The sequence below is a fragment of the Vombatus ursinus genome, unplaced genomic scaffold, assembly GCF_900497805.2.
Source record: "Vombatus ursinus unplaced genomic scaffold, bare-nosed wombat genome assembly UNPS02014821.1, whole genome shotgun sequence".
Taxonomy (NCBI): domain Eukaryota; kingdom Metazoa; phylum Chordata; class Mammalia; order Diprotodontia; family Vombatidae; genus Vombatus; species Vombatus ursinus.
This window is the reverse complement of record NW_020954599.1, coordinates 11,421,139-11,439,167: the sequence shown is the minus strand read 5'-3', so window position 1 is coordinate 11,439,167 and position 18,029 is coordinate 11,421,139. Positions and strand designations below refer to the sequence as shown.

Genomic DNA, 18,029 nt, shown 5'->3' with positions numbered 1-18,029 from the left:
TGCAAGTCTAGTGGGACGTGCAGGCCCAGCATTAATGACAACAGTAAGTGCTTAATAAATGCTTGTTGACTAAGGAAAAGCTGCCAAAGTCTGAGAAGACCCCTGGGAGGCCCGGGGCTGTGGCCCCCCGCGGAGGGTGACCAGGGGCAGAGAGGGGGGTCACGGCTGGGGGCCGCGGGGAACGCTGGGGGCCCCTCCCCGTCTCCGGATGCTCTGCCCCCTCCCCCGACCCAGACGGTTAGCCGGCGGCAATGGCGGAGCCCCTGCACCCCGGCTTTTCTTGACTAGTCTCACTGGAGGGGCGTGCCGGCCCGCGCCCCCCTCTCCCCGCCCCCGCCGCTCCTCCGGGCCCCGGCTCCGCTCCCGACCTGCTCACCCAGCCCGAGCGCCGAGATCCCCCCAGAACGGTGGCGGATAGCGATTCATAAACGAGCGGACCGGAAGACGGGAGGCGGCCCGGGCACCGCGTGCGTCACTTCCTGTAGTCGCACCTCTGAAATCTTTCCCTCCCCTCTCTGCTCCGGGAACCTTTGTTTTTCCGCTGCGGGAGCCAGCCGGCGGGTGTCTGGGACCCGTCTCCGGGAGCGGACGCCGGGGCGGGACGGAGAGGCGGCCGAGGGCGTGGGCCTGTGGCGCGCGCGCGCGCGCGAGTGGGGCCGGTGAGTCGGTGGGGGCGGGGGGCCGCAGCCCGCGAGGGTCCCCGGCGGGCGCGCGGACGGGCCCGCGCTCGCGGCCGCTCCCCCCGGCGGGGGGCCGGAGAGGGCGGAGACGGCGGCGGCGGAGCCGGAGGGGGGCGGGGTGAGGTGGGGACTGACCCGGGCTGCCCCGCCCTACGCGGACCTCGGCGCCGGCCCAAGTGAGGGCGGCCGTGGGTGCCGAGCGGAGGCCGCAGCCCCGAGTTCGAATCCCGCTGCAGACCCCTGTGCCGTTCGGGTGCCCCTACCCGCTGGGCCTCAGTTTCCCCCTGTGTAAAATGAGACGTTAATAATTGGCCACTTTCCTTTCCCAACCCCCCCGACACACACACACACACACACACCCCACACACACACCCGGCCAAGTCACTCAACTTCTGTCTGCCTCAGTTTCCTTCTCTGTAAAATGGAGTTAATAACGGTACCTGCTCCTGCCCAAGCCGCTTTTAACTTTTCTTCTGCCTCCTTTTACACTTCTGTAAAATAGGGCTAATAATGGCACCTGCCCCTGGCCAAGCCACTTTAGCTTTTCCCTGCCTCAGTTTCCTTCTGTGTAAAATGGAGATAACCCTAAGCATCTTCCGGTTGTTGTGAAGGTCAAATGAGATTAAACCATGTGAAGTGCTTTTACGCCTTTAAGCTCTCTGTAAAAGACAATAATAGTGATGATGATGATGATGATGGGTAGAAGCAGCTGGGCTTAGTAGAAGGAATTTCTGGAGTCAGAAGGACCTGGGTTCAAGTTGAACACACGCCGGAGGGGTGGCCCTGGGCATGTTGCCTCATTTCTCTTTGCCCCAAGCCAGTAGTTGTAAGCTCTTATCACAAAATTGTACGTAAGGATATATGTGGGAAGCCCCATTATTGATTTAGAAACCCACATATTAACATTATCTATGCTCCATTGTATCTTCATTTATTTTTGTTTATTTTCATTTATTTTGTGAAATACTTCCCAATTACATTTTAATCTGGTTAGAGAGGCAGTCAGGCCTGTGGGCCACATGCATTTCACGCCTCTGCCCTGGGCAATTTTCTGTGAGTTTCATCACCTAGGAGCATCCTGCAGGGATGAAATCACAGATCCTGCCAATAAATAAATGAAGACCAGGACTATTTTGTTTTATTTTGTTTTTTTATGAAATGCTTGCTATGTGGCAAGCCTTGTGAAAGGCAAAATCAGTGTCACTGACCTTCTAATAGTCAAGGCAGTTTGCAGAAGACTGCATATGTGCAGGATATACACAGTATTCCCAGTAGCTATTTTGCTTTGTGTGTTATGCACAACCTGAAACTTGTGCATTTTTTTTTTTTTGGCTAGGCAATGGGGTTAAGTGACTTGCCCAGGGCCACACAGCTAGTTAAGAGTTAGGTGTCTGAAGCTGGATTTGAACGCAGGTCCTCCTGACTCCAGGGCCAGTGCTCTATCCATTGCACCACCTAGCTGCCCTGAAACTTGTGCATTTTCTTTTCCAGTGTCCCCTTTTGCCCCATCCTGTCACTTGTTGGTTTAGAAGTTGAGTCTGCCCTCTCCAATCTTACCTTGTTTTAGCTTCTGAAGATGATAGCTACATAGCTTTAGAACTGACATTTACCTCAAAGGTCATCTAGTCCATCTTACTCAGAAGGTCATCTCCTCTTATGGATGAGGAAAATGCATCTCAAAGACCTTGAGTGATTCTCCTGAGGTCATAGAACCAGTAAAATGCAGAGCAGAGATTCAAACCCAGATCTTCTGTTCCTAAAAAGAAAATTTGTGAGGACTTGGTAGATAAAAACAGAGGCAACATTTGTCCTTGAAGACTTACCTGTAACCGCATCTATTGAAGAAAGTAAAGAGATTTCAGGGCATCATCCTAGCTAATGTCATGTAGTCTTTACCAGCAGTTTTGAGGTGTCAGCAAGGTGAGTTGATGGGAACGAACATATTTATTCTCCATCTGGAATCCTAGGCTTTAAGGCCATTTCCTTGCCAAGGAGATGAATGTAGGAGTTTTTTACCTCTGCTGTCAGATTTGGAAAGGCAATCGAGGCTATAGTAGTAAAGGCCAACAATGGTGTATCTGATTCAACTGTGATTCAAGACTTAGCTACTCTGATGAAGACAATGACCCAAAACAGTTCCAAAGGACTTAGGATGAAAAATGCTCTCCGCCTCCGGAGAGCTATCCGATGAACTCTGAGTGCAGACTGAAGCATACTTTTTTAAAATTTCTTTATTTTTCTTTTGTATGTGTGTTTTCTTTTGCATCATGGCTAATTTGGAAATATGTTTTGCATGACTTCATATGTATAATTGAGATATTGCTTGCCTTCTCCAAGGGGTGGGGAAGAGGCGGGAGGGCAGAGAATTTGGAACTCAAAAAATTTTCAAGTGAATAATAATTTTTTAAATATTATTGGGAAATGTTTAACAAAATATACAAAAGTACATTAAAAATAATAGTGTATCTGAGTCAACAGATTTACCAAGTGTCTGTGTGCAAAGCATTGTTTGGAGCTGGGAATATAAAGACTGAAATCCCTGCCCTCAAGAAGCTTGCATTCTACTAGGGAGGTGCAGTATAAAAACAACAAGGAGATACAGGATGATTTGGGGAGAAAGAGAACGTTAGCAGTGAGGAGAATCTGGGAAGACTTCCCCCAATATTGGCATCAGGTCTTAGCGTTGAAGAGGCCTTGATGCAGAGCAGAGTAGGGTGGGAGTGCTGAGCTTAGAGTCAGCTGGGCATTTTACTAACTGGGTTACCGTGGACAGGTGGCTTCAGTTTTCTCATCTGTAAAGTGGGGAGGATAATACCTGCACTGCCTCCCTTCTCAAGTTTGTTTTTATTACCTCCCTTCAGTTTCCAAATCCACAAGATTGAGTGACTGTAGGATCCCTGAGGTCTCTTCGCCAGGAATAGTCTCACTGACTAATTCTCTGGGTCCTTGTGAGGAAAGTGCTTTGGCAATGTTAATATTCTGCCTGTGAGAGAGCTATTATCAATCTCTTCCCCTTTCTGTTTTCATAGTATTCTCCTTATTCTTAGGGTTATTTTCAAAGAGTACTTACTTAAACTTGACCAGTCAAGTATGTTACAGAGTTCAGTCCCCTTCTCTCAACTCCAGTTCAGGATCCACCTTACTTTAGGCCCCATTTCCTTTCCCAGGAGAGTATAATGGTAAGGGCATCTTAATTATCATCTTGTCTCCACTCTATCCCTCCCTCCAATCCACCCTCTACTTTGCTTCCTAAATAATCTAATACACTGCTCTGATAAGGTCATTTATCTTCTCAAGGGCCCTTCATAGCTCTCCATTGCCTGGGAAATTAAGTATAATCTCTTGATCCTGGCATTCAAGCCCCTCCACAGTCTGGCTTCAGCCAACATCTAGCCTTGCCTCACTATGCTACTTCATGTACTCTTATGTCACAGCTGAACTAATCCACTGCCAATTACCCCTTCTCATAGTCCTCACTTTCATCTCTCTGCCTTCTATCATGGAGTCCCCTGTCCTTAAAATAGATTCCTGTCCTCCTTCCATCCCCAAAAATCTCTATCTAGGAGATAATTTTAAAAAAAAAGAGTACGTTTTTATTGCTGTCTTTTTTTTTTTTACATCACCATAATTTCCCCCAGTATTCCTCTCTTCCTCAGAGGAGGAGGGGAATAAGCATCTGTATAGCACCTACTATGTGTTTGGCACTGTGCTAAGCACCTCTGCAAATGTTATCTCATTTGATACTTACAACAACCCTTCAAGGTTGAAGAAACTGTAAAATGAATCCCATGTAACAGAATACTTTTTAAAGACAAAAAATAAATAAAAGGAAGGGAAAAAATCAGTATAGCTGATCAGCACAACAAAAAAGTATGAAAATGTGTGCAATGTACTACATGTGTCCCTCCCACCACTTCCCAGGTCGTGCTGTGTCTTCTCATATCTCTTCTTCTGAGCCTGCTTGTCCTTACCTTATTCTGATGACTGTGTATTAGGGGGGAGGGGCAAACTGGTTACTTCAATCTGTGTCATTTTATGTAGATTTTCTGGTGCTTCTCTATATTTATCAAATTCATCATTTCTTACAATATAATAATGTTTTATTACATTCTTGAATCACAATTTGTTCACAGTTTTATTACATTCTTGAATCACAATTGAGGAACATCTACTCTGTTTCTAGTTCTTTGATATCACAAAAAGTGCTACTATAAATATTTTGGTGTACTCTATATGGGAATGTTTCTTCTTATCAATGGCTTCCCTTGGGTATAAGCCTAATAATGGAATCTGTGGGTCAGAGGATATGGACATTTTAGTCGATTTATTTGCGTAATTCCAAATTACTTTCCAAAATGATTGTGTTGATTCTCAGCTCCTCCAACAGTTCAATAGTATGCCAATCTTCTACATTTCCTCCAACATTGATTTCCATTCCCATTATTTGTCATCTTTATCAGTTTGCAGGGTGTGAGATTAAACCTCAGGTTTTGGGGTTTTTTTTTTAATTTGAATTTCTCTTATTAGTGATTAGGGTTAGCAATTCTTTTAATTGACCATTTATCTTATGAGGAATAGTGTGTGTGTATATATATGTATATATGTGGATAATAATAAATATAATAATATTTTATATAATTTTATATTATATAATAATAAATAATAATAAACATTAGCATATAGTGTTTTTATAGCCCTTACTATGTGCTAGGCACTGTGCTAAGCACTTTACAGTTATCTCATTTGATTCTCACAGTAACCCTGGGAAGTATTTTTGCATTTTGCAGATGAGGAAACTGAGACAAACAAAGGTTAAGTTACATGCCCAGGGTCACACAGTCCAATTTTGAACCCAGATGTTCCTGACTCTAGGCCTTGAACACTATTCACTACACCACCTAGCTGCCCCAAATATAGATTGATTAGATTAGATAGATAGATGAATGTATATACATATATATATACATACATACACACATATTTATATGTATATTTGGTGATTATCTTGTATACTAAGCCTTTATTAGAGAAATTTGATATAAAGATTTTTCCCCATTCAACTGCTTATCCAAATGCATTAATTTTGTTTGTACAGAAACTTCCTTTTTAGATTCATGTTATCTATTTCATGTGTAGATTCAAGTTAGCTATTTTTTGTTTTTGTAATTGCTCTATCTGTTACTTGGTTAAGAATGCATCTTTTACCCATACTTATGAAAGCTTTACTATTGGTTTCTCTTCTAATTTATTTGTGGTATGATTTTCAATATTAGGGTCAACATTCCATTTTGAATTTATGGTGGAACATAACTTAAGTATTAGTCTAAGGCTAATTTCTGCCAGATTGCTTTTCAATTTTCCCAGTAGTTTTTTTTATCAAAATTAAATATAAAATTTCCTAAATAAGTCATGTTTTCCAGTTTATTGAACACTGGGTTATCGAATTTCATTGTTTCTGGTTCTTCCTTGCCTGGTTTGTTTTACCTACTGAGGTAAGTAAGTTTTAAAAAAAATCTACCTCTGTTTTTTAACCAATACCAGATGGTTTTGATGACTGCTTCTTTCTAATAGAATTTGATATCTGGAAATGCTGTTGTCCTTTCTTCCTTATCTATTTTTGTCATTTCCCTAGATAGTCTAGATCTTTTATTTTTCCACATGAGTTTTATTGCTTTATTGAAGTATGCAAAGTATAGCTTTGATAATTTAATTGGTACAGCATTAAAACTCTAAATTGACTTTGGTAGTGTTACCATTTTAAATTACATTGGCAAGGCCCAGCCATGGGCAGTGAACATTTCGCCAACTGTTAAGTTGTTCCTCATCTCTGTACAGAGCACTTTATAATTGAATCTATACAAGTTGTGTGTGTGTGTGTGTGTGTGTGTGTGTGTGTGTGTGTGTGTGTGTATGCATGTGCATACTTTGCTAGTTGGATTCCTGGTACTTTGTACATTTTGTAGTTACTTGAAATGGGATTTTCTATTATTGTTTCTTGAATTTTGTTATTATGTAACAATATTGTTGATTTTTGAGGGTTTATTTTGTAGCCTGCAACTTTTCTGTCTCATCCTTCCTGGTTCCCTAGGATTTTTAAGTAAACTATCATACCATCAGCAAATAGGGATAGTTTCATCTTTTCTCTGTCTTAAATGTCACTTTCTTTGTGTTATTGCTAGCATTTTCAGAACTGTATCAAATAATAGTGGGGAGAGTGGACATCCCTATTTTAATCCTATGTTGGAAAAGGTTCTAGAATATCCCTCCCGCAAATGATGCTTGCTTTTAGTTTTATATAGACACTTTTTTGATTTTAAAAAATGTCCCTCTATGTGCTTTGTAGGATTTTTAGCATCAATGAGTGTTATACTTTGTCTAAAGCTTTTTCCTCATCTATTGAGGTAATCATGTGGTTTTGTATGTTTTTGTTTTCAGTATGATCAAATACATTGATTGCTTTCCTAATCTTGAACCATTCTTTTATCCCTGATAAATTCAACTTGAAATACAATGAATAATTTTTTGGATAAATCTGTGCAGTTTTTTTTTAGAGGATTTTATTTAAAAATTTTTAAGTTAGCATTCATTATTGGTCTATGGTTCTATATTTTATCCTCCCCTTGTTTAGATATTAAGACTATATTTATTAAAAGAAGTCTGATAGGGTGCTTTCTTTCTCAATTTTTGACAGCAATTTATGTAGTATTGCTACTTAATTAGTCTTTAAAAGTTTGATAGAATTCTTCTGTGAATCCATCAGGATCAGAATTTTTTCCCTTCATAAATTTTTTTCCTTTATAATTACTTTTATTTCTTTTTCTGAGATTGTATTATTTAAAATCTTTATTTGGCCTTCTGTCAGTTTAGGCATTTTATATTTTTAAAGATATTCCTCTCTTTTGTGTTCTCACTTGTTTATTAGCATTTAACTGTGCATAATATATTATGATAATTATTTTCATTCCATTTGTTTTACTGTGATTTCAATTTGTTTATATACTGTTTTGTTGATTTGATTTTTCTTCCCTCTTTAATTACAGTGACTAAAGTTTTATTAATTTTATTAGTCTTTTCAAAGAACCAGCACATTTAGTTTTATTATTTCTATTTTTGTTGTTTCCAGTGTGTCTGTTTCTCTTTTCATTTTTAACATCTCCTCTTTTGTACTTATTTTAAGTTTATTTAATGCCTTTCTAATTTTTAAATGCATATTCAGTTCATTAATGCTCTTTTAAAAAAATTTTTAACGTATATTTGTAGGCATATGATTTTTTTTTCCCCTGATGAGTGCTTAAGCTACATCCCAAAAATTTTGGCATGTTGTTTCATTATTATTATTTTCTTTCACATCATTATTGTTTCTATCATTTGTTTTTGACCAACTTTGGCAGCTAAGTGGAGGATAGATTGAATTGGACAGTGACTTAAAGGCAGGAAGGCCAAGTCTGGGGATGGCTTTTTCAAATTTTTGCTCTTAGCTTAGTTTTTTTTTTTTTTTAATTTTTACTTTAGTATAACTTTTTAAAACAATTTAAAGCATTCTGTAGTAAAAGTTAGCGGGTATCATTTTTTCTTCTGGAACTTTAAAATAACCAAGCAGCAGAAAAAAATGTCAAGATTCAGCCTAACACAAGTTTTAATGGCTTTATAAACCCCCCAAAACAGAAGATTGTAACGGAATTGCTGACTAACCCTTGACTCTACCAGTGCAAGTGTGCTATGTTATTGTAATATTAACCAATTTTAACAATTCCTTTCTAGCTAAAGCATTTGCATAAGTGACCATCAGAGATACATCTTTATAGCAGAATCCACAATATTTTGAAACTAAAGCTTTCTTAGTATTATTCTAGATCAGAATACCTTCATTTATTGTAATTATTATCATTATTCTTATTGAAAGTTCTGCAAGAACCCTAGCATTATGATAAGCCCAATGGAATTTATGTAATTTTGATTTGATCCCTTCCCCCAAATTGGTTTTAATCTTATATAGGAATGTGAGACATAATAAATACAGAATTGATAAAATCAGGGCATGAGAAGGGTTTTCTGGGGTACGTGACATTGAGAAAATAAGGATAAAGAAGTGTGTAGAAAGCATGACAGGCACCAACCAACCAGGGAACAATCATAGCATCTGTGGCCAGGAATTTAGAGCACTCCCCAGCTCAGCTAGTCTGACAGAAAGAGAAGGAAGAAGGGGAGGGAATAAGCATATGTAGGATACCTACTATGTGGCAGGCACTGGGCTAAGCGCTTTATAAATATTATCTCATTTGATCCTCAAATCAAAGGTAGGTGTTATTATTATCCCTGTTTTACCATTGAGGAAACTGAGGCAAACAGGGGTTAAGTGACTTGCCCCTGGTCACACAGATAGTGTTTGAGGCCAGATTTGAATTCAGGTCTTTGTAACTCCAGGCCCAACCATCTCTCCCCTATGACATCTAACTGCCTCTGAATGTATCTTTCACTATCTGTCGAAATCTATCTTTGATTTTATAATGGAAATCATTAGAGAAACAGAGATTGTGAATTTTGTTTATGGCCAACCTTGTTGGAACATGTCAGGCGTTTAAACTGAGGAAAACTTATACTAAGAATAACCGTATTTGTTATTTGAATTTTGTATTTTTTGTAGTATATTTGCCTCCTAAGTCTGTTTGACTTAGGGTGATAATAGAATTAGTTTGTATTCACCAAACATAGGCAAAACCATACTGTATGGCAGAAAAATACAAGTCTGGAGCTAAAACATTGTCACAGATCAGTAAGAGTTGACAATAAAATGCTTTTGTTTCATGTTTCTTTTTTATTTAGTAATTGCAATGGCTGCTACTGTGAACTTGGAACTTGATCCCATTTTTTTGAAAGCACTGGGCTTCTTACACTCAAAGAGCAAGGATTCTGCTGAAAAGCTAAAAGCTCTGCTGGATGAATCTTTGGCAAGAGGCATTGATTCAAGTTACCGCCCATCACAAAAGGTATGTATGTGAATTAAATTACTAGAGAGGTTTTGTGCAATGGAAATAAAAATCAGAAGTAAATGGACAGGGTAAAAGATTGAGGCATTTAGGGATGATCCCTTTGCCAACATTATTATTTTTCACAGCATGAAGAAATTAGATTTCATTTTCTTCTCTCAGCATTCAAATCTAAGTTGAATTGTTAGACAAATTTAGGGGGTAGAAGACTTCATTCTCATATTAGATGTGAATGATAAATGCACTCATTTATGAAACCTACCTCACTTTTGCAATTTTCTTTATTAGTATGTCTGACAGAAAAGTTGATTTGTTTTTCCTGAACATAAGAACTATATCCTTCTCTTTTGTGTTAGTCCTAAAGTCTTTAGTCTGTGGAATTAAAGAATTAAGCAAAAAGAAAGGATAATAATTTTATTGCATAGTAAAAAGGGCTGGATTTATGGGAAGATGGCAGCATGTTGAGACCTAGAGGAGCCCAGATCCCCCACTACGTACCATTAGAACTCTAGAAGCATCCCCCACTACATACCATTAGAACTCTAGAAGCAACAATGATACAGAAAACCAAAGCTCCTCCATCCAATCTAGGAGTGCAGAAATGAATTACTAGAATCCTGTGGATGACGTGGACAGAGACCAGCCCAGGAAGGCAGAAGGCAGAGTGCTTAGAACCAGAGCAAGGGACAGGGCCAGACCAGTAAGTGCCCCAGCAGCAGAGCCCCCAGCCCAAGCAACCCACACAAAGTCACAGCTGTAGCCACAACAGAAGATGGGGCCAAGCCAGCATTCTGGCAGCCAAGTGTCTAGGGTCTTGTAAGAACACAAGCCGTGGTATGTGTATGCAGCCTCATAAACCCAGAGCAAAGGGCAGAGCCAACTCTTGAATCAGAACTGTGCTAGAGTAAGGAGACAAAGAAGTAAGTCAAGCCACCAGGAAATGAGCAAAACCCAGGAATTCTTGAAGAAAGCAAGCTCTTATCTTAACCTCCTTAGTTAGCACTAAACAGGGCCTGCTCACTCCACCCAAAAGTGTGGGACAGAGCAGAGTTGGACCTAGACAAAAAGCCGCAATCCAGAAGGTGAGGCTGGAAATATGAGTGAACAGGAAAATGACAAATGGTGAAGAAATATTGTGTGACTGTGAGAAAACCAGGAGGTAAAGCCAGAAGAAGAGAGTGATAGTGCAACAAAACCAGCTAGTGCCTCAGAGAAAAATACTGCCCTGTCAACAAAGACTACCTAGAAAAATGAAATAAGACATAAAATGGAATGTTAAAGGAGACAGCAGCTAGGGAAGAAAGAATGGCGAGGAAAACAAATACTTAGGATAGTGGTAAATCTTAGGCAGGAGTTGAACTTACTGAAAATTAAAATGGTCCAAACAGAAAGCACTGGTCATGAGTCAGAAAGAAATATTAAAAGTAAAATAAAAATATTGAAAAACAGAAGAAAATGTTAAGAAATATAATACCCAAAACACCAACCTAAATAATAAGTCAAGGAGAGAGAATTCTCTTAAGAATCATTAGGCTACTTGAAAATCAAAACCAAAGAAAAAGTTGAAGAAATTATAAACAAAAATACTCAGATCTATTATAAACAGAGGACAAAGTAAAAATAAAAATACACCAATTACCTCCTGAAAGAAACTCCTAAATGAAAACTCCCAGGAGGGTAATAGCTGAAATACAGAGCTTTCAGTTCAACAAAAAAGTACTTCGAACAGCCAAAAAGAAAGCATTCAGGTACTAATGATACACATTCAATCCTAGACAAAAGTTAGCAGGTACCACTTTAAAAAGCATGAAGAGCTTGGAATACAATATTCTGAAAGGAAAAATATAAAAGCTTACAACTAAATTGGTCTCAGGCCGTGAAAAAGCTCAAAAAAGATTTTGAAAATCAACTAAGAGAAGTAGAGGAAAAACTAGGAAGAGAAATGAGAGTGATGCAAGAAAATAATGAAAAATGAGTCAACAGCTTGCTAAAGGAGACCCAAAAAAATTCTAAAAAAAAATAACACCTTAAAAAATAGACTAGACTAAATGGCAAAAGAAATCCAAAAAGTCAATGAGGAGAAGGATGCCTTAAAAAGCAGAATTGGCCAAATGGAAAAGGAGATCCAAAAGCTCACTGAAGAAAATAATTCCTTAAAAAGTAGAATGGAGCAAATGGAAGCTAATGACTCTATGAGAAGTCAAGAAATTTTAAAACAAAACCAAAAGAATGAAAAAATTGAAGACAATGTGAAACATCTCATTGGAAAAACAACTGACCTGGAAAATAGATCCGGGAGAGAGAATTTAAAAATTATTGGACTACCTGAAAGCCTTGATCAAAAAAAGAGCCTAGACATCATCTTTCAAGAAATTATCAAGGAAAACTGCCCTGGAATTCTAGAACCAGAGGGTAAAATAGAAATGGAAAGAATCCACCGATCTCCTCCTGAAACAGATTCCCCAAAAGAAAACCCCTAGGAATATTATAGCCAAATTCCAGAGTTCCCAGATCAAGGAGAAAATATTGCAAACAGTCAGAAAGAAACAATTCAAGTATTGTGGAAACACAATCAGAATAGCACAAGATTTAGCCACTTCTACATTAAGGGACCAGAGGGCATGGAAGATGATATTCCAGAGTCAAAGGAGATAGGATTACAACCAAGAATCACCTGCCCAGCAAAACTGAGTATAATCCTTCAGGGGAAAAGATGGACATTCAATGAAATAGAGGACTTTCAAGAATTCTTAATGAAAAGACCAGAGCTGAATAGAAATTTTGACTTTCAAATACAAGACTCAAAAGAAGCATGAAAAGTTAAACAGGAAAGAGAAATCCTAAGGGACTTATTAAAGTTGAACTGTTTACATTCCTACGTAGAAAGATATTTGTAACTCATGAGACCTTTCTCAGTAGTAGGGTAGTTGGAGGGAATATATATATATATATCTAAAAAGTAAAATTAAGGAGTGAGAGAGGGTTATACTGGGAGAAGGAGAAAGGGAGAGGTAGAATGGGGTAAATTATCTCATGTAAAAGATGCAAGGAAAAAACTTTTACAGTAGAAGGGAAGAGTGGGGAGGAGAGAGGGAATGAGTGTACCTTACTCTCATTGGATTTGACTTAAGAAGGAAATAATATTCACAGTCAATTGAGTAAGGAAATCTATCTTACCCTACAGAAAAATAAGGGGGAAGGGGATAATGGGGGGGGAGGGAGATAATAGAAGGGAGGGAAGATTGGGGGAGGGAGTAATCAGAAGCTTTTTTTTTTTTTAAGGCAATTGGGGTTAAGTGACTTGCCTAGGATCACACAGCTAGTACGTGTCAAGTTTATGGTCTGAGGCCGGATTTGAACTCAGGTCCTCCTGACTTCAGGGCCGGTGCTCTATTGAGTGTGCCACCTAGCTGCCCCCAGAAGCAAACACTTTTGAGAAGGGACAGGGTCAAAGGAGAGAATAGAATAAAAGGGGGGTGGGATAGGAGAGAGGGAAATAGAATTAGTCTTTCACAATATGACTGTTATGGAAGTGTTTTACATGACTACACATATATAGCCTAAGTCAAATTGCCTTCTCAATGAGGGTGGGTGGGGAGGGAGGAAGGGAGAGAAGTTGGAACTCAAAGTTTTAAAAACAAATGTTAAAAATTGTGCTGGGAAATAAGTTAGACAGGCAAAGGAGTATGTGAATCTTTTCTGTCCTACAGAAAAATAGAAGGGATAGGGGGCGTGATAGAAGGGAGGGCAGATTCAGGGAAAGGGTATTCAGAATGCACGCCATCTTTGGATGAGAGGAAGGGAAGAGGTGGGGAGAAAATTTGGAACTCAAAATCTTGTGAAAGTGAATGTTGTAAACTAAAAATAAATTAATTAATTAAAAATACAAAAGAACAGAAGGAAGGCAAGAAAGAAGGATGACTTTGGAAGTTACAGTTGATTTTATTATATTTGAAAAGAAGAAATATGCTGCTTCGTGTGTAATCTTTTTTTTTTATTTTACTGTGTACATAGTCAAAGTTCAGGATAATAAAAAAAAATCTTAAACACAAAAAAGAACAGTGCCTATAAGCAGTAGTCAAGACAATTTGAATTAAAAGTGAACCTCCAGAACTTTGTAGCTTCAGCTGCCAAACATTGCCAGGGTTGGTATGGACATACTATTTGTGAGCTCTTCTCAGTGACTCTTTGGAATGCTCCTATCACCTCCTCCAGCTTCAGTTTTTCATTGGGTCTGACCTTGGAGAATCACCCTATCCTATGGACTTAAATGGACAGAACATGAGGAAGAGAGTTGTGTGGTAGAATAGTATATTACGAAATCTAAGGGTCAGAATGGAGTCAAGTCTCCACCATCAACTCCTGCTTAATATCAGAGCCAAGCAGCTGTTATTTCACCTCTAACCTAGCTCAGATACTGATTCCAGTACTACCCACTCTCTCCTTTAGTTTTCAATGATAACCTCTGCCCAATGACTGCGGGTGAGGGTAGATGAGCTTAAGTGGACTCATAGGTAGTTACATAGCAAGGCAAATAGACATTATACTGTTATGCAAAACAAGGTTTAAAACAAATTAAATTACTTGTTTTATGTTGTTACACCAATGGAAAAAAAAATATGGTGCTAAAATAACATTTTGAAACTCTGAAACAGAAGGAGGTTCATCTGATAAGGTCGGCTGAGATATCAAGCATTGAATATAAATAATTTAAGGTTGGGAGTGGGATCTGTTTTAAGTTGTTAACAGCAGTTGTTCACTTTGCTAGTTTGAGCAGTTGAGAAAAATATTGTTATGTGTTTAAAAGGCACTCAGAAGGATTCACTTAATTATAGCACTGAACTATAATTCCCACCACTATAATTTTGTAGAGGAGATGTCTTGCCCTGGGAACCTATGCTTGGGTACTTAATTTCTGTTCTAGTTTAAAAGTTGAAACAGAGGAAATAAAACACTGGGTTTATCAATGTTTATATGTGAAAAATGCATGCAAATCTCTAAAATATACTGTGTCTAGAGGCAGAGAATTATAAAGGAACATTGTATGATGTCCACTTTGTAGGAAACACTGGAGGTTCACATCTGCCAGTTAATCAAAGCCCTTCCTGAAATTCAGTTAAGGAAAACATATTGATACATTGTCACAGGAAGCCTTGGAATAGGACTTTATTTTGAAGCAAATAAAAAAATACAAGTTCACTGACATGACACTTAATTGCTTTAAAAAAAAAAAAAGAGGCTAACAAACCAGTCCTTTGCCCAAAATTTTGTTTTTCACCTTTTCAGTTGGTAGTGTCACTTTTTGCTGAAGTCTGAATATATCAGTGTGGTTTCAAATGAAGAGGAAATAATACCAGTTAACATCCTTATTAATTTAATATTTTTACATGTTTTACATGTAAAAACAATTTTTAACATTCATTTAAAAAAAATTTTGAGCTCCAGATTCTCTCCCTCCTTCCCTCTTCTGCTCCTCTCATTGAGAAGGCAAGCAGTTGATATATTTTATACATGTACAGTCATGCAAAACATATTTCCATGTTAGTCATGTTGTGAAAGAAAATGCAGAAAAAAAAGTAAAGAAAAAGTCTGAACATGTCTGAAAATATATATCTTATTCTGTATCTTGAGTCCAACACTTCTCTGCCAGGAGGTGGGCAGCATGCTTTATCATCAGGTTTGGATAATCATGGTGGTCATTGCAGTCATAAGGAGTTGCTGTTCAGTCATTTCAGAAAAGCATATGCTTCATTCTGCATTCAATCTCCATCAGTTCTTTCTTTGGAGGTGCATAACATTTTTCATCATAAGTGCTTCATAATTGTCTTGGATCATTGTATTGCTGAGAATAGCTAAGTTATTCATAGTAGATCATCATACAATATTGCTGTTACTGTGTACAATGTTCTGATTCTATTCGTTGCACTTTGCATCAGTTCGTGAGAGCCTTTCTAGGTTTTTCTGATAGCGTCTTGCTCATTATTTCTTATAGCACAATAATGTTCCATCATAATCATACAACAACTTGTTCAGCCATTCTCCAATTGATGGACATCCCCTCAACTTCCAATTCTTTGCCATCATTAAAAGAGCTACTATAAGTATTTTTGTACATATAGATCCTTTTCCTTTTTGTTTTTTATCTCTTTGGGATATAGATCTAGTAAGGATATTGCTTGGTCCAAGGGTATGCATGATTTTATAGCCCTTTGGGCATATTTCCAAATTGCTCTCCAGAATGGTTGAATCAATATATAACTTCACGAACAGCATTTGTCATTTTCCTTTTCTGTCATATTAATGTGAGGTGGTAGGCCGCAGTCATTTAATTTGCAGTTCTCTAATCTATAGTGATTTATAGCATTTTTTCATGTGACTATAGTTTTGTTTACTTAGTCTGAAAACTGCCCGTTCAATATCCTTTGACCATTTATCAGTTGAGGAATGGCTCTTATTTTCATAAATTTGATTCAGTTCTCTATGTATATGAGAAACAAAGTCTTTATCAGAGAAACATGCTATAAAAAATTTTTCACAGTTATGATTACTGTGTATTTCCTTCCATCCTACTTCCTTCCTATTTATCCTACTCTTTCCTTTCACCCTGTCTATTCTCAAAAATGTTTTGCCTGTGACTTTTACCTCCCCAAATTCTTCCTTCCTTCTATTAGCACCCCTCCCCCACCCCTTCTATTTTCCGGCATGGTAAGATGGATTTCTATACCCAACCTAACGTATGTTATTCTCTCTTTGAGCCAATTCCAATGAAAGTAAGATTCATGAACGCCCTCTTCCCCACCCCAATACTGACCCCATCTTCCCCTCTAATATAAAAGCTCTTTTATGCCTCTTTTACATGAAATAATTTACCTCATTTACCTGTTCTTTTTCCCTTCTCCCAGTGCATTTCTCTTTCTTACCCCTTGATTGAATTTTTTTTTAATAATCATCCTATCATATTCGACTCACACCTGTGCCTTCTATTTATGTGTATTCTTTCTAACTGCCCTAAAAATGAGAAAGTTTTTCGGCGTTACAAGTATCATTTTCCCGTGTAGGAATGTAAACATTTAGCTTTATTGACTCCCTTATGATTTCTCTTTCCTGTTTACCTTTTTATGATTCTTTTGAGTCTTGTATTTGAAAGACAGATTTTCCATTCCGCTCTGGTCTTTTCATCAGAAATGCTTGAAAGTCTTCTATTTCATTGAATGTCCATTTTTCCCCCTGAAGTATTATACTTAGTTTTGCTGGGTCAGTGATTCTGTATAGTAGTCCTACCTCTTTTACCCTCCAGAATATTATATTCCAAGCCTTCCAGTCCTTTAATGTAGAAGCTGCTAAATCTTGTGTTATCCTAACTGTGGCTCCACAATATTTGAATTGTTTCTTTCTGGCTGCATACAATATTTTCTCCTTGACCTGGGAGCTCTGGAATTTGGGCTGTATAATAATCCTGGGAGTTTTCATTTTGGAATCTCTTTTAGGAGGTGATTGACAGATTCTTTCATTTTCTGTTTTATCCTCTGGTAATAGAATATCAAGGCAGTTTTCCTTAATAATCTCTTGAGAGATGCTATCTAGACTCTTTTTTTGATCATGACTTTAAAGTAGTTGAACAATTCTTAAATTATGTCTTCTGGATCTATTTTCCAGGTCAGTTGTTTTTACAATGAGATATTTCACATTTTCTTCTATTTTTTCATTCTTTTGATTTTGTTTTATTGTTTCTTAATGTTTCATGAAGTCAGTAGCTTCCACTTCCCCAATTCTAATTTTTAAGGAACTATTTTCTTCATTGGGCTTTTAGACTTCCTTTTCCATTTAGATAATTCTACTTTTTAAGGAGTTTTTTTTTTTCTTCAGTGAATTTTTGTACTTCTTTTTTCCATTTGGCCAATTCTGATTTTCATTGGATTTTTGTACCTTCCTTACTATTTGGCCTATTCTGTTTTTTAAAGTGTTATTTTCTTCAGCATTTTTTTTGGTGCTTCTTTTACCCAGCTGTTGTCACTTTTTTTATGATTTTCTTGAATCATTCTCATTTCTCCTCCCAATTTTTCCTCTACCTCTCTTAGTTGATTTTTAAAATCCTTTCTGAGCTCTCCCAGGAATTTTTTTTGGACCTGAGACCAACTCATATTTTTCTTTGAGGTTTTGGATGCAACAGTTTTGACTCTGTTGACTTCTTTTGAGTTTGTGTTTTGCTCTTGTCTGCCACCATAATAACTGTGGTAGGATCCTTTTCTGCTCTTAGTTCATTTTTCCAGACTATTTCTTGACTTTTAACTCTGTGTTAAAGTGGGGCTCTGCTTCTAGGGTGGAGAGGGCACTGTCCCAAGCTTCACGTGTTTTTTTCAGC

The 18,029-nt window shown here is 38.1% G+C and overlaps 2 protein-coding genes across 7 annotated transcripts in view; one reads left to right on the top strand and one right to left on the bottom strand.

The window, feature by feature from the left end:
• Positions 1 to 508, bottom strand: part of GSTCD (glutathione S-transferase C-terminal domain containing) — a 188,869-nt gene extending 188,361 nt beyond the window's left edge. For 2 of the 6 annotated variants that reach the window (XM_027837493.1, XM_027837491.1), the window contains exon 1: positions 377 to 508. In XM_027837493.1, the coding sequence (XP_027693294.1) occupies positions 377 to 426 (50 nt within the window). In that variant the 5' untranslated portion in view covers positions 427 to 508. Of the gene's footprint in view, positions 1 to 368 lie in introns of all 6 variants that reach the window. The other 4 variants (XM_027837487.1, XM_027837488.1, XM_027837489.1 and 1 more) reach the window with 4 other exon arrangements.
• A 110-nt stretch (positions 509 to 618) lies between these two features.
• The window catches only part of INTS12 (integrator complex subunit 12), a 35,680-nt gene continuing 18,269 nt past the window's right edge, over positions 619 to 18,029 (top strand). The window contains exons 1-2 of the mRNA XM_027837494.1: positions 619 to 659; positions 9,504 to 9,667. Coding sequence (XP_027693295.1) covers positions 9,512 to 9,667 — 156 coding nt within the window. The 5' untranslated portion in view covers positions 619 to 659; positions 9,504 to 9,511. The remainder of the gene's footprint in view (positions 660 to 9,503; positions 9,668 to 18,029) is intronic.